This window comes from Bradysia coprophila, assembly GCF_014529535.1.
Source record: "Bradysia coprophila strain Holo2 chromosome X unlocalized genomic scaffold, BU_Bcop_v1 contig_38, whole genome shotgun sequence".
NCBI classification, from domain to species: Eukaryota; Metazoa; Arthropoda; class Insecta; order Diptera; family Sciaridae; genus Bradysia; species Bradysia coprophila.
In genome coordinates, this window is record NW_023503327.1 from 278,443 (window position 1) to 292,953 (window position 14,511).

Consider the following 14,511-nt stretch of genomic DNA (forward strand, 5'->3'; position numbering starts at 1 on the left):
TAGAATAAAACCAGGCAAGCATTTTTGCACCGGGAGTCGAACCCGGGACCTCTTGGGTATGAGTCCTATGCTCTACCGATTGAGCTACCTGGTAACAACCTTAGACCACTTCATTAGCTAAGCGAAGAAATTAAAAAAAGCTCTGCCTTCGATATCTAGCTCTTAACGAATACACTTAAAAAAATTTACTTTATATCACATTTTCGTATTCAATAGATTCTACATAATTTCTAGATCAACAGATTTGACAGTCTTGATATTGAATGGTTTTTTGGTTTGTATCCCAGTAAACTGGTCGTTACATGTGTGCGACAAAAATTTCGACTGGGAAAAAATTCAAATATTTCATTCAATATAACAGCTGTCAGAGTCTGTGGAACTAGAAATAACAGATCCTACATAAAACAAAAATGTGATATTAACTAATTTTTGAGAGCTGTATTATTAGCAGGATAAAGTTTGTTTTTTTAGCACAAATTTTATCACAAATTCACTTTAAATCATTTAAATTAAATGAACCCAAAATATTCTTCAATTAATGGATCATTTTCGCAGGGGGCAAACTGCTATGTAATGGTAAATTTTCGCATGGGCCGGCAATAATTTTTTATTTCAATAATTTCAACATAAATTTTGATAGGAACGCCTTGATAACGTTTATTGAAAAAGAATTTTATTGTTACTGTAAGCTTTGGACAGATACAGTATGGTCATTTGTCGGTTTGTAGGTTTAAAGTAGCCGTAACCCTCATTATGTTAACTGAAGAAATTGACCACAAAATTGGTGGTTGGTGGACAATCGTGTGATCCGTTTACATCATCGAATGCGTAACTGTATGCAGTCGGGCAAATGCGACGAACCAATTTTACATATTCGGTTTGAACAACAGGTCCACGACGGCATTCTTCAGCAGAGACAGGATTTTTTCCGTTGATAGGCCCTTTAGGATGTGGACAACATAATAATCGGCCATCGCCATCCATTTCCCCCAATCCCTTTCCAAACGGTTGAGCTGTGCTCCATTTCTTACATGGTGATAAGCAGCCAACTAAACTGCTGTCTTTCGCTTTAAACGTTAAATCTCCCAGACCACTCTTTTCATTCTTAGGACACTGTGCTACACTCATTCGACAAACTGTTCGAATACAGGTTCCTTGTTGCAATGGAACTCCCTGTTAAATGATAGTTTGAAAAAAAAATTGTTTTCGTTTTGTTTGATGTTCACTTACGTCTTTGACTGGAATAATCTCAACGCCCATGGAATATCCATCAACCTAAAATAGCGAACAGAATTGATTTTTACTGTAAAAAGTCGCTAATTAACACTAACCAGACTGATATCATAAAACGTATGGCCCGGATTGTTTATTTCATGATAAGTAAACTCAACTTTGGTCTCAGATGGGGGTTGACATCCTAAATGAACGAGTCAATAAATAAATTTAAAAATCAGAACATTCTAATGAACAACCTCCGGGTGGACATGGCGCTTGCGATTGTCCGAACATACAATTTTGACCCGTTCTATCACAACCAATTTTTGGCCACATCATACCGCTAATCCAACCGCTATCTGGGATTTCGTATCTTTCAGTTTTACCAGCATCAATTCTAATGAGTTCGCGACCCTTAAAATTTGATTGGATCCAAAGTGTCGCAGTATGTTTGTTTCCAATGTCGATGTACCGGAGAGCATAAGTACATTGGATCAATACCGCCACAAGAACTATAGTCGCACAACGCATGCTTTCGAATTGCTAAATCTACGAGAACATTTACTTACTGGAGAGCACAAAGGCGAATGAGCTAGTGGAGTGAATTTTGTTCAATCAGGTTCGTTAACGTTGTGTCAATATGCAGTAAATTGCACCTGTAACATCATTCCAATCCATAAATTGTTTTTCAATTTTTGCTTATTTAGTCTTTTGTTATAATGATCGTCGCGATAATGTCATTGAGGTCGACCCGAAGAAAAGCAGGAAAATGAACTGGATCACCTGAATTGATCTAATTTTTAAAACCTGGTTTTTTTCAGGTCGACCAGGTTTATTCGTTTAAACAGTATACCGGTCAAACCTAAAATCAACTCTTGGCTGATGTATAGTATAGTTCGTATAGTATCGCGCGCTTCTTACAGTCGATACCAGATGTCGTAGCTTCGACCTATCAACGCCATCTGTTACAATACAATATCTCTGTATTTGAAGTAGCACGAGAATAGCGGTAAGAAGATAGCGTCAATAAAAATGAAATAGAAACCAACATAAAGTCAAAAGACTAAAATAGAAGCGTTAACTAGAAAATATGTTAAGTACAGAAGAACGTAGGGAAGGATTCTTTTGAAAAACCACCTACCGAAATCGGGCACATTTCGTCTGGGATGGATATGTATAGCGTTTCAAAGGACTTGGCCTGAGGAATTCAAAACAGGTCTCAAATAGCCTCTAGCCACCATTGTTTACGTGTAGCAGGTGGGTGTTTTTTAAACTAATTTTACGGCTGTATAATATGTGAGTGGGTTCGCTAGAAAGCTCGGGTCAAGTACTTTTAGGGCATGCCTAACAATAAACATATATGTTAGAACTTCTAACTTAGAAGTTGCATCTATGACAGATTTTAGATCTGTGATCTGTTTCAGTAGGGATGACTTAAAGACAAAGTTAACCTTTTACAGACGGCTGTCATCTGTTATCGACAACGACATCAGTAATAAACGACAAGCTCTGACTAATGAAGTCTTATATAGCAAAAAGCGTGTTTACAACAAATGAAGTAAAAGATTTCTGAAATCAATCTCTGAAAATCTTCGATCAAATGAAGTAATAGATCAGATAGTAAAACTGTTTATGAGTGATATCGCGAAATCTTCGAACAATTGGCTAGCCATGCCATCCGGATTTTTGACGAGTTTTGGACCATACCCATCGAATCCTTGCTTCATTACGAGTTCAACGAGGTATATCTCGCCTCTCTCGGAATTTTCGTTTTCGTGGTAGAGCTGTTTAGAAAATCGGTGGTTTTCAGAAGGAATTTTTTTTTTATCCTGATTATCTGGGATAATAAGGGGTCGCCTTCGTTCAAATTTGAGTGGATTGTAATTCTAGACTAGGCTGATCACATAAGCTATCAAATGCGTCGGGCTGTTAAATGTACCTCTAGCAGGTAACTTTGTCTCCAGGTAATCCAAAATAGCTGCTACAGCTGTATTTTTTATATGAGGCGCTACAGCTGTGGCAGCTGTTCTAGATTATCTGGAATCAAAATTACCTGCTACAGGTAAAAATTTCAAATCTTTTTTTGACAGTGCAACTTCGCGAGTTGTTGCCCGAATGATTCTCTCACAAATACGTCTCTCTAAGGTTTTTTTTGCCTTGATTGGTAATAACAATATTGACGAAAAGTGAAGCCACCTGTGAACCAGTGAATAAAAGACCCTTCATATGTCACCCAAATGAGTCATGAAAAAGTTCATTTTTCGCACCGCCATTGCAGGAAAAAGATTTACAGAACGTAACTGCTCATGGATCTCAAATTTCAATTCGATTGACGATAAACACATTAACAAATTCTTGAACGAGCATTCGTGGGATACTGTGTAGAGTCAAGATTACAAAAACGTTGTACAAAGATAGCGCCAAAATGCTTTTTTTCGAAATTCTGAAAACTATTAAGTTCACCATCAAACACAAAGGCATTATGTCCCATTCAAACTTACATTTTTATATCAAGAATTTTAATTTTATATTATATTCGATTCGGAAAAAATGGCCAAATTAAAAACCTGTTAAAAATCAGTTACATTTGAATAACAAAAAATTTGTAAACAAAATTATGTAGATGCGGCCGTACGATTAAAATTTATCGTAATTTAAATAATAGAGAGACACGATCTTCAAAAGTCTTAACTCATGTCGTGTGTATGTTTTTCGACACAATGCAAGACTCATTCTAAACGAAATATTAATCTCGGTGAAAGACTTTTAAATCAATCTTCAGATATTATTGCGGTGATATCAAATTATTCTGTTGAGTTTCTAAATCTATTAGACAAATTTGGTTTTTTTGTCTTCGTCGAAATAAACAGTTATAAAACAAACGTTTAATAGAAAGAAAAATGCAACTTAAATAAAGCCATTGATAGAGATGCATATTGGATCATAATATTTTTTTCGACAATCAATAAAAATAAAAAAGAATAGAAAAATTCTTTATATTCGCAAATTTTGATTTCTTAATTAAAATTTTGTTTTACGACTTCTTCTTATAGTATCTCCCATTGTTAGCAAATATTTTATGTCTTTACTGCCAGCTTTACACAATATGTACGATAGATACTACGATTACAGAACTTCGGAGAAATTTGAAAAGAAACTAGCGAAGAATGTGTTCATAAAAGCTAACAATCAATGAAGAGATTTTTGGTCTCGCGTCCCTGGCAAAGGAGTGACTTTTCATTGATTTTTTTCTTAATCGAATTTATTTCATCATTTCCTTTATATTACTATCCGAAATCCGAGTTGAAATCTAAAACTCAATTGCTCTGGTGTCAATATGTCAATGAACTTTTTCTATAGTTGTATTACCCAGAATCCAGACCCAGACCCTAAGTCTCTGAAATTAAATATATAGATTTTCTAATTTTTACTCCAGGCATCTGTTATCATGGGAGCATAGCCTATTTTAGGAATTAAATTCCCGAAAATTCCAAAAATTCTTGAAATTCTCGAAAATTCCCGAAAATTCTCGAAATTCCCGAAAATTCACGAAATTCCCGCAAATTCTCTAAAATTCTTGAAAATTCTTTAAGAAATTACCTAAAATAGGCTATGCATGGGAGACAACAAAAATGAGAAATTAAACTATATTCCTTGCGCTATATTTTTTACGTTAAATAAGTTCACTTTGGATATTATTAATCAATGAAGTCATAACAGTGAAGTTGATTCACATAAAAATAGAGGGTTAACATTAGTAATACATACTATGACGAAAGGGCATATAAGGGTTAGCATGTAAAAAATGCCTGCAATGGAACTAAAGCCTATCATACATCATTCGAAAGGTCTTGGCCTAGAACTACTTTTAGTGGAATCAGTCAAAAACATTTAAAGAGTAAAAGTGACGCAAGTCCCTGGGCATACTTCCAAAACAACTGATATCGCTGTAGGTGACGCATTCTGCGGTTAGGCGCAAAAATTGTAAAAGCAATAATTTTACCAAAAAAAAAATCTATAAAAAAATTAACAAAAAAATTTTGCGTCACAAAGTGGCAGATGATTCGGCTTTTTTCCGTTTTTCCTTTGCTTCAGGACGTATTTTTCCCTATTTTAACAATTTTATTAACAGTACTTTCCTCAACATCTGCCACTTGTGACGCAAAATTTTTTTTTAAATTTTTTTCTAGATTTTTTTTGGTAAAATTATTGCTTTTACAATTTTTGCGACAAACCGCAGAATGCGTCACCTACAGCGATATCAGTTGTTTTGGAAGTATGCCCAGGGACTTGCGTCACTTTTACTCTTTGAGTGTTTTTGACTGATATCAGTTCTTTTGGAAGAATTAGTAGATTGAAAAATTTGAAAAATTTGATAAATTTAAAAAATTTGATAAATTTAAAAAATTTGATAAATTTGAAAATTTTGAAAATTTTTGAAATTTTTGAAAAGTTTTGACAATTTTTGAAATTTTTGAAAATTTTTTAAAATTTTGAAAATTTTGAAAAATGTTGAAAAATTTTTAAAGTTTCGAAAAAAATTTAAAATTTTGAAAAATTTTCAAATTTTGAAAAATTTTCAAAATTTAAAAAAAAAATTAAAATTTTAGCTATATACTAACTATATAGGTCCATATAGCTATATACTAACTATATATAGGTCAATGTAGGTATATACTAACTATATATAGGTCAACGTATCTATATATATGTCAATATAGTCATATACTAACCATATATAGGTCAATATAGCTATATACTAACTATATATATGTCAATATAGCTATATATAGGTCAATATAGTCATATACTAACTATATATACGTCAACATAGCTATATATAGGTAAATATAGCTATATATAGGTCAACATAGCTATATATAGGTCAATATAGCTATATACTAACTATATATATGTCAATATAGCTATATATAGGTCAATATAGCTATATACTAACTATATATAGGTCAATGTAGGTATATACTAACTATATATATGTCAACGCATCTATATATAGGTCAATGTAGGTATATACTAACTATATATAGGTCAACGCATCTATATATAGGTCAATATAGTCATATATTAACCATATATAGGTCAATATAGCTATATACTAACTATATATAGGTCAATATAGTCATATAATAACTATATAAAGGTCAACATAGCTATATATAGGTAAATATAGCTATATAGGTCAATATAGCTATATATTAACTATATATAGGTCAACATAGCTATATATAGGTCAATATAGCTATATATATGTCAATATAGCTATATATATGTCTATATAGCTATATACTAACTATATATAGGTAAATATAGCTATATATAGGTCAACATAGCTATATATATGTAAATATAGCTATATATAATTCAATATAGCTATATAAAGGTCAATATAGCTATATATACGTCCCGTTGCCCAACATACACCAAAAGTGATCAAATTTTTCCCGCTGCCCAACATACACCGAAAGTGACCAAATTTTTCCCGCTGCCCAACATACACCAAAAGTGATCAAATTTTTCCCGCTGCCCAACATTCACCGAAAGTGACCAAATTTTTCCCGCTGCCCAACATACACCAAAAGTGACCAAATTTTTCCCGCTGCCCAACATACACCAAAAGTGATCAAATTTTTCCAGCTGCCCAACCATACACCGAAAGTGATCAAATTTTTCCAGCTGCCCAACCATACACCGAAAGTGATCAAACTTTTCCAGCTGCCCAACCATACACCGAAAGTGATCAAATTTTTCCAGCTGCCCAACCATACACCAAATTTAATTTTTCCTACTGCCCAACATTAAAATTTTTTTTTCAAATTTTCACACTCAAAAAATCCACACACACACACACTTAAAGGTGTTCTTATATGGGACTTATATGGGAACTTCGAGGAGCGCTAGCTCCCAAACGAGGCCCGTTCCCCCCAATTTTTTTTCTGGACTGTCTTAGAATGACGACTAGAATCTATTCCCAAAATTTCAAGAAATTCTAAAGAAGACTTTAGGAGATAGGCTATAACTGGAAACACGGACGGACGGACGGACGGACGGACAAACCCCAAAGTAACGTAGGATTTTTTCATTTCATTTAAAGTACTGTAATAGACCAAAATGTATGGGATAGTGGCTTCTTGGAAGATTTATTGCGTGGCCAAATTTTAAGCTACAAGAACGTGTGATAGCTCGTTGAACTCGTACGGACGCCTAGTTTTTTTTGAACTTCAATATTTGCTGTATATATGGTTCTGCAGTCTACGACAAAAATTTTTTTTTAAATTTTTTCTAGTAATAGGACTTGCGTCACGGGCGCTATGCTAACGCGCGCCCATGATATGAAACTCCAAAATGGAGTTATAGTGGAGTTATTGACGAAAATGTGAATTTTGTTTTTCTTTTATTTCTTTCTAATGTGTCGACGTAAAAATCTGTAAAAATTCTCAAAAAATGTCTATATTAAGGGTAGCATCTGTAGCACCTACTATGAAATTGTCAAATTTCAGAATCCATCTTCTACGAAAATGTATGAAAATGTCAAATTTTGTGTGTGTCACTCGCGTATCTGTAACTGCAAGACCTCCCCAAAGGTTACAGCCTTGGGTTTGAGAAGTCTATATGACGATGTCAAGTGAACAAAAAAAAAGCAAATAAGCTGACTTTTCACACAATTGTAATGAGTGCGTTCAACAAATTTGATAACTCTCGACTTCGTGGGTGTCTTAACCTTTTCTTTCAGAACCTTGGTAAATGACACTTTCAAGGAATATTCTACATAATCCGGAAAATTTATAACGGAATTATTCTAGGAGAATGATGTTTAAAAACTAATGGAAAAATCTAATAGAGTTTTCTACTAATCTATCTATGAATTATCCTTTAGTACTAGGGGTGTGGGATGGATAAAGGATTGAGACTGGCGTGGTCCACAATAAATTGTTATCATCCCACAGTGGGGCTGAACGAACTTTAAATAAACATGTCGACTTCCATCTCGGTTCTTTTCATAGCTGAGTTAGGGGAGGCGTGCACTATCCAACGGCACATGTTGCTGGCGCAACCGCTGAGCCGTTTCAGAGAACTAGGAATATCGTCGCCTGGCTCCGCGGAAGTTGCTGGACCAGTGTTTGAAACTGGAATCGGTAGAGGGATAAATTCTAAGAACAACCATGTAAAAATTATTGCTCTCGGTCATTTGGTCGCAGAGCAATAGAAGGTGAAAGTCGAAAATTCCACCTCTTCAAGACGTGATGCCTCCTCGACGAAGTTCTCTATCCAGCACTTTAATAGCGTTTCTAGACAAGGTTAATGTGCTCTTTCGAATGGCAATATTTTTTTTTTTGAAAGTGGTCTCTTTTGGTACATTTTCAGAAAAGTCACTTTTTTGCTACCCTCGGTAAACTTTGGCCACTTCCATACCTTGCTGGTTAAAATATTTCAACGCAACATACCTTCTTAAAGTTAGCCTGAATTCCTACCTTTCCAATGATACCAAATATGCCATATATGATTCTCAGCAAGAACTGTTTATGATACAGATTTTGCATCGAGGTCGGGCTACTGGCAAATTTAGGGTCATTGAAAACGAAAACGACATAATTTAGCTTCTATGATTTGTCGCAAGTTCTAAATGAATTTTTGAAAATATTTAAAATCGATTCTACCTATCCTGAATTAAGAATAACAAACCAATCATGTAAGTTTAGCCCGAGATCTATGTTTAATGTGATATTAGTTTAGCTATATGTTTACCTGTTTTTAGCCATTGAAAATGCCAATGAATGATTGGCGAAATATTTGGAAATAAACAAAACAAAACTGAGTTCAAGAGTTTATAAACAAAAAAACAAACCAATCACTTCAACATAAATCACCAACAAAAAATGTTTTACCTGTTTTAAATCACCGACCAACATCACCAACATCTTCTTCAAAAATTCAAATTTAGCAGCGCTAACAATAACGCTTTATGAAAACGGCGCCATCTATCCATTTACAGCAACAAACATTGACCACCATTAACGCTGCTCTGGTGATGCATCACATCCAACAAAAAGGTAACATGGCTGCGGGTGAGTAGTCGATTAAACATTCTTTGCTAATTCATTCATTAATTGCCATAAACATGAACTAAACATTTACAGAATTATTTGCAAAATATTCGTGCACAAATTGCCAGGAGGAAATTTTAGGAGTAACCGTTCATTGTTCAGAATGTGAAGATTTCTCGCTGTGTCTGCAGGTATGCGATTTTTTTCTCTTGTCACTTTTTTCAGTGCACTTTTCGTGAATACAATTTTTCCAACACACAAAACAAATTCGTGATTTTCGTTTTACAGTGTAAATTTTCTGTGTTTGACATTTCGAACAAAATTTGTTGTAAATTGTTTGGATTGAGAAATTGTGCAATTTATGTTTGCATTTTGTGTTGTGCAGGGAATTCAGCGGCCGAATTTTTATTAAAATAAATTTTTGTTTTCTCCCAATGAAAATCAGTGTTTTGCGGCTGGAGCAGAAATCGGACCGCACAAAAATGACCACAGCTATCAATTCACGGTAAGTAAACATTCAGTTCATCGCAAAAACATTGCCTGCATGAAACGTTATCTCTTCAAGGATACAAATCTGGCGACCACAGTGTCTCGAGGGAAAAACGTATGGAGTCCTAGGGAAAAGCTTCGCCTGTTAGATGCCATTGAAATTTACAGTTTCGGCAACTGGGAAGACATCAGTAAACACATCGAAACCCGTAGCGCCGAAGACTCGAAGGAGGAGTACATCAACAAATACTTGAACGGTGCCATCGGTCGCCATACGTGGTTACCGGCCACCGAACATCGGCCACAACTGGTCGATCACACGGTCGACGATAAAGGTCCATTGAGCCAGCTACTTACCCAAAGACTACCGCCATTAGACGTAACACCGAAAGAAGCAGCCGAATTGCAGTACATGCCGAATCGAAACGATTTCGAACGGGAATACGATCCATCGGCCGAACAATTAGTATCAACACTCTCCATTTGTCCTGACGACGATGAGGCGGACATTGCCATCAAATTGGCACAGGTTGACATTTATGTGCGTCGGTTGCGTGAGAGAACGCGACGGAAACGGCTGGTGCGTGACTACCAATTGATTTTCAATTTTTTCCGCGGCAATTTAAGGCGAAAACAGTCCAAAGACCAACGGGAATTTCGCGATCGGTTTCGGGTGTTTGCACAGTTTTTCACTGCTATGGAATTCGACCGACGAATCGGATCGTTTGAACGGGAAAAAGCTTTAAGGGTTCGATTATCGGAGCTGTGCCGGTATCGTTGGAATGGGTTACAACGTCTGGAGGAGTGCGTTCATTTCGAGCAACATGCTGCATCAATACATAAGAATACCGGTCCGTACGGTTTGCAAGGACGAACGGTGAGTTGTTTGTTGCATTTTTTTCGTTATATCGCTTCAATAAGTAGAGGTATTAGTTGTGGGTTCAGTTATGGCTTAGAAACGTCTGCGGATCTTCAAAATCTTTGGAAACCAAAGTTTTCTGCTTGTTTGGGGTGAGGTGACTGACAACTGAGAATCTGTTCGCATTATTAGCGTTTCACTGACAGAATTGTTCATACCATCCTTATCCATCAAACGGTCTGAGAACCGGAGAGGGAGTCATTACAAATTTCCTGTACCGTTCAGTGCACAGTCTACTTATTGGTATACCACCGAAAGTTATAAAGCAATCTCTCCACGCTCACCAGCTTATATACGAGCCTGTTATGCGTCATACCAAGATCAAATTATTATGTGTCACAGTTAACCGACTTTTGTTAGTCCTTTGCCCAACTACTCGCGATAAATTTGATCGTGAGATTACCAAACATCAAAATCCATGTTACTTTGTGGGTATCAGGCTGGTGATCCTATTTAGGCAGCTTCCAGAATGTTTCCACTAAAAATATCTTTGTCGCCCGAATACACAGAGGAGTAGTCCAGGCCTGGCTCTAATATAGCCGAAAGACATCTCACGACACGGTGATACCCACAAAATATTTTGGAATATTTTGGACATACTCCTGGGCAAACAATTGTTTGATATAAAACGTCCTGACTGATGAACATACTTCAATCAATACATAAACAGCATCAAGGAAACTCAGCTAGGACGACACTTCCGCTTTGAGGTAGTCATAGACACTCCTTTCATTGCTCTAAGTAAATGAGTGTGGTGCAAGAGCACTGGGACGCCGTTCACTTTTTGTGGGTTCTTTGTCGCTTAAACTATCGTATCACTTAAGATTCATTTGAGGCTGAATTCCACGCAAATAAAATTAATTTAAGTTCATCCAACTAACCAATAAGCAAACCGTTATTGCTTGTCGATCGAAGTGTCTAAGTCCTACTGGTTTGTAATAGCTAAGCTCTTTAGTATACGATAATTTCATGAAAAAAACCACTGTGCAACAAAAAGAAAAGTTTTTTTTTACATTCCAGTTCATCGAGTTGGATTTGTTGATTCGCGATAGAAATGTTAGAAAAAAAAATGGAAATTTTGATGAAATTTTGTTTTCTGTTCTTGTGCAAAAGTTTTTTTTTTCCTAATTCCTAAGCCAAAAATCCAAAAATTAATTTTCCGTTTTTTGTTGCATGTGGTTTTTTAAATGGGATCATCAGCTTGCATGTATAATTGGACCGAATGGTCAACGTATGCCCGGATGTATAAGACAATGTTTAACAGGACAACCGAGTCAATGGCGAACGGCACCAGTCGTCTACGCTCTCTCATCAAAAAAAGGGCGGGTAAGTGAACAAGCATTACATTTCCACTTTTTAGTGCGAGTCTAACCGCCCAAAAAATATTCGAATTTCCAGAGAAAGCGAAAGAACCGCAAACTCAAATTTCACCGGCCAAAAATTCACGCACCACATCGCCGACCCGGTCTACTCAGACGCCTCATCGCTCAACAAAAACTCCTCGGATAGCTATCAGTTGCTGGTGCCACAACAATCACCAGCAAACAACAACAACAACGTCGATCCTCCTCAACAGCCCGGCGTAAATCTACTGTCGTCAAATGAGATTCAGCTCTGTTCTAAATTAAATTTACCGGCGACGCGTTATATTACCCTGAAAACAGTCCTATTAAGCGGTGCTCAATGCCAAATTAATTCGGCCGCCGAAAATTGCATTAAAAAATACTTAATCCAGTCCGGATGGCTGCAACAGACGAGCACCGGTTGCGTTTAACATTTAGTTTCCATTTTAATTTCATGTTGTCGAATGACAAGAAGATTTCAATTATTTTGCATTTTTATGATTTTAAGTGGGGTGGGATGGGACCTACATTCTGAAAGATTGAGAGTAGAGATCGGGCAAAGTACGTTGAAAACGCTTACCCCTTATGTGTGTATATGTTTCGCGTGGATTAGATGTTGATTGACTTTTATATAACAAAAAACGTGATAAAATGGTTTTTCTTTGTTGTGCAGTTTCGGTTGATGAATTATTGCAGTTTGGATCTTATTCGATTGTAACGTTAAAAATGAATTAAAGGCACTAGAGATCGACCACAACACAACGGTTTTGATTCTTCAGGTCAAGCGAACAAGAAACGATTCCTATTTACTTGACTTACAACAAGAAGAGCCCACAGTGTCTCAGTGGTAGTGTTGTACTAGCACTATCGCGATACTAGCTGGTAATTTTCGGCCACAATTCGGAAAAAATATTTTATGGCCGTTGTGATGTGAGAATTCACATCTGTTTGTTGCAATACAAAAAGTGCTGATAATATGCGAAGTTACGATCGAATAAGATCGAGTTCTGTCCCTCAATTTTTTTGACGAAAATTGTTACAAAATGTCTTGATAACCTTATCTAATCAGGTGCTCATCTGTTATCGACCACTATGACAATTAATAAGCAACAAGCTGACTGTTGTCTTTTGTAGCAAAATTTATGTTAAAATGAATGAAGTCCAAGAATTTGTAGCCAACTATTTGTAGATATTGTTTGAATTGAACATTGGAAGTAACAGATTTGACTGATTTTATGGATGTGCTTGCCATTTCTTAACGGTTTGCTATATCAAGTAAAGGCCCGAAAATTCAATGTGGATTCAATGTGGATACTAGACCAGTCATCGGTTAGTCCCACGAATGGTTTTTAAGAGGAGAAGATTTTTTTGTAAAAGCTGTCGGGAGTGAGACAACACCAGACAAATAAAGAAACAATTTTCGTTGAATAAAATTTCTTTTTGCATTTTGTTGGTGACTAAGTAAGTTTCGGGACAAAAAAACGTCTCTTCCTTGTGGTTGTTTGTCCGGGAAAAACATTTGTTTTTCAGACTTTCGATTAGTAGACCTTTTCCCTGCAAGAGATTAGTAACATGACTGACTCCTTTACGATTTGTTTTTTTTTTTATAATTTAGACATCGGAGAGTTTTTACCTTTAAGTTATTTACATAACAACAGAATCTAAGAAAAAACCGCTAAATTTCAACCAACATCGATTTGAATGTGACAAATTATAAATGTTTTAAAAGAGAAAATATTAATAGCAAAAGTAGATAGAATTTCTGAATGTCATTAGAAGTGGAACAAATTGAAAATTAAAATAAAAAAAAAATTGAAAATTAAAATTTGCAATGAGCATAATCCGCCAATACCACTTTGGTGGACACACAATTTATTCTGAAATTAAATGCAAGTGATTTTAGGTGTACATTTTCAGAGGCTGTAGTCAATCGGTCGATTTGATTAAAAAAACAAATTATTTTCTCATTTTGTAACTGATTTGATTTTTAGTTTTTTTAATTAATTAATTATTTTACGAATATTATAAATAAATTATTATTAGTACAAGCTAAGCGATTTGACGTTTGTCATTCATATTTCATGCCACACCCGTAAAGTAAATTCGCTCGTACACAAACAGCGACGTAGTTCAAGAAATGCAGATTACATGGGATGCAGCGAAAGTAATTCATTACATGAGGTTACAGTTTTGTGATGAAAGCAAACTCATTCGTGTGCTTTTTGTGAAAGAAACTTCGGTAACTGTCTTTTTCCTTCGGCTTGAATATACAAACTCTAAACTCGTTGTTCTTACACGGAAAAAACGGAAAATGTCAATTTACGTCTGATTCGATCACGTTTTACGTGTGGGTCGCAAATGCTACGTCTCGTACGTAGTATGTACATCGAAGTCGTGAAATTTTACGTCTAAATCGTACAATAAACGACTGAGTGAACCATTGGTTTTGTACATTGTAGTTGAGTGAGGACAAAACCAATGG

The 14,511-nt window shown here is 35.7% G+C and overlaps 2 protein-coding genes across 3 annotated transcripts; one reads left to right on the forward strand and one right to left on the reverse strand.

Annotated features, from left to right (window-relative positions):
• Positions 1-596: 596 nt before the first annotated feature.
• Positions 597-1,849, reverse strand: LOC119069602 (glucan endo-1,3-beta-glucosidase-like). Its single transcript, XM_037173694.1, has 4 exons — positions 1,473-1,849; positions 1,332-1,417; positions 1,231-1,275; positions 597-1,173 (listed from the first exon to the last, which is right to left on the reverse strand). Exons 1-4 carry the CDS (start codon positions 1,744-1,746, stop codon positions 757-759), a joined length of 822 nt encoding a protein of 273 aa, XP_037029589.1. The 5' UTR covers positions 1,747-1,849; the 3' UTR covers positions 597-756.
• Positions 1,850-9,164: 7,315 nt separating this feature from the next.
• On the forward strand, positions 9,165-13,974 carry LOC119069605 (transcriptional adapter 2B). 2 transcript variants are annotated; one of them, XM_037173697.1, is made up of 6 exons: positions 9,165-9,299; positions 9,372-9,469; positions 9,724-9,783; positions 9,844-10,644; positions 11,887-12,012; positions 12,085-13,974. In XM_037173697.1, exons 1-6 carry the CDS (start codon positions 9,197-9,199, stop codon positions 12,193-12,195), a joined length of 1,299 nt encoding a protein of 432 aa, XP_037029592.1. In that variant the 5' UTR covers positions 9,165-9,196; the 3' UTR covers positions 12,196-13,974. The 2 variants fall into 2 exon arrangements, with proteins under 2 accessions (XP_037029592.1, XP_037029591.1); XM_037173696.1 differs by having other exon boundaries at positions 11,951-12,012.
• Positions 13,975-14,511: the final 537 nt, after the last annotated feature.

Coding starts and splice junctions, on each gene's coding strand:
- LOC119069602 (XM_037173694.1), bottom strand. CDS start 1,746: ATGCGTTGTGCGACTATAGTTCTTGTGGCGGTATTGATCCAATGTACT. Junction 1,418..1,472: donor AGCGCCATGTCCACCCGGAG/GTTGTTCATTAG, acceptor TCGTTCATTTAG/GATGTCAACCCCCATCTGAG. Junction 1,276..1,331: donor CGTTTTATGATATCAGTCTG/GTTAGTGTTAAT, acceptor TCGCTATTTTAG/GTTGATGGATATTCCATGGG.
- LOC119069605 (XM_037173696.1), top strand. CDS start 9,197: ATGAAAACGGCGCCATCTATCCATTTACAGCAACAAACATTGACCACC. Junction 9,784..9,843: donor ACCACAGCTATCAATTCACG/GTAAGTAAACAT, acceptor TATCTCTTCAAG/GATACAAATCTGGCGACCAC. Junction 10,645..11,950: donor ACGGTTTGCAAGGACGAACG/GTGAGTTGTTTG, acceptor AATGTTTAACAG/GACAACCGAGTCAATGGCGA.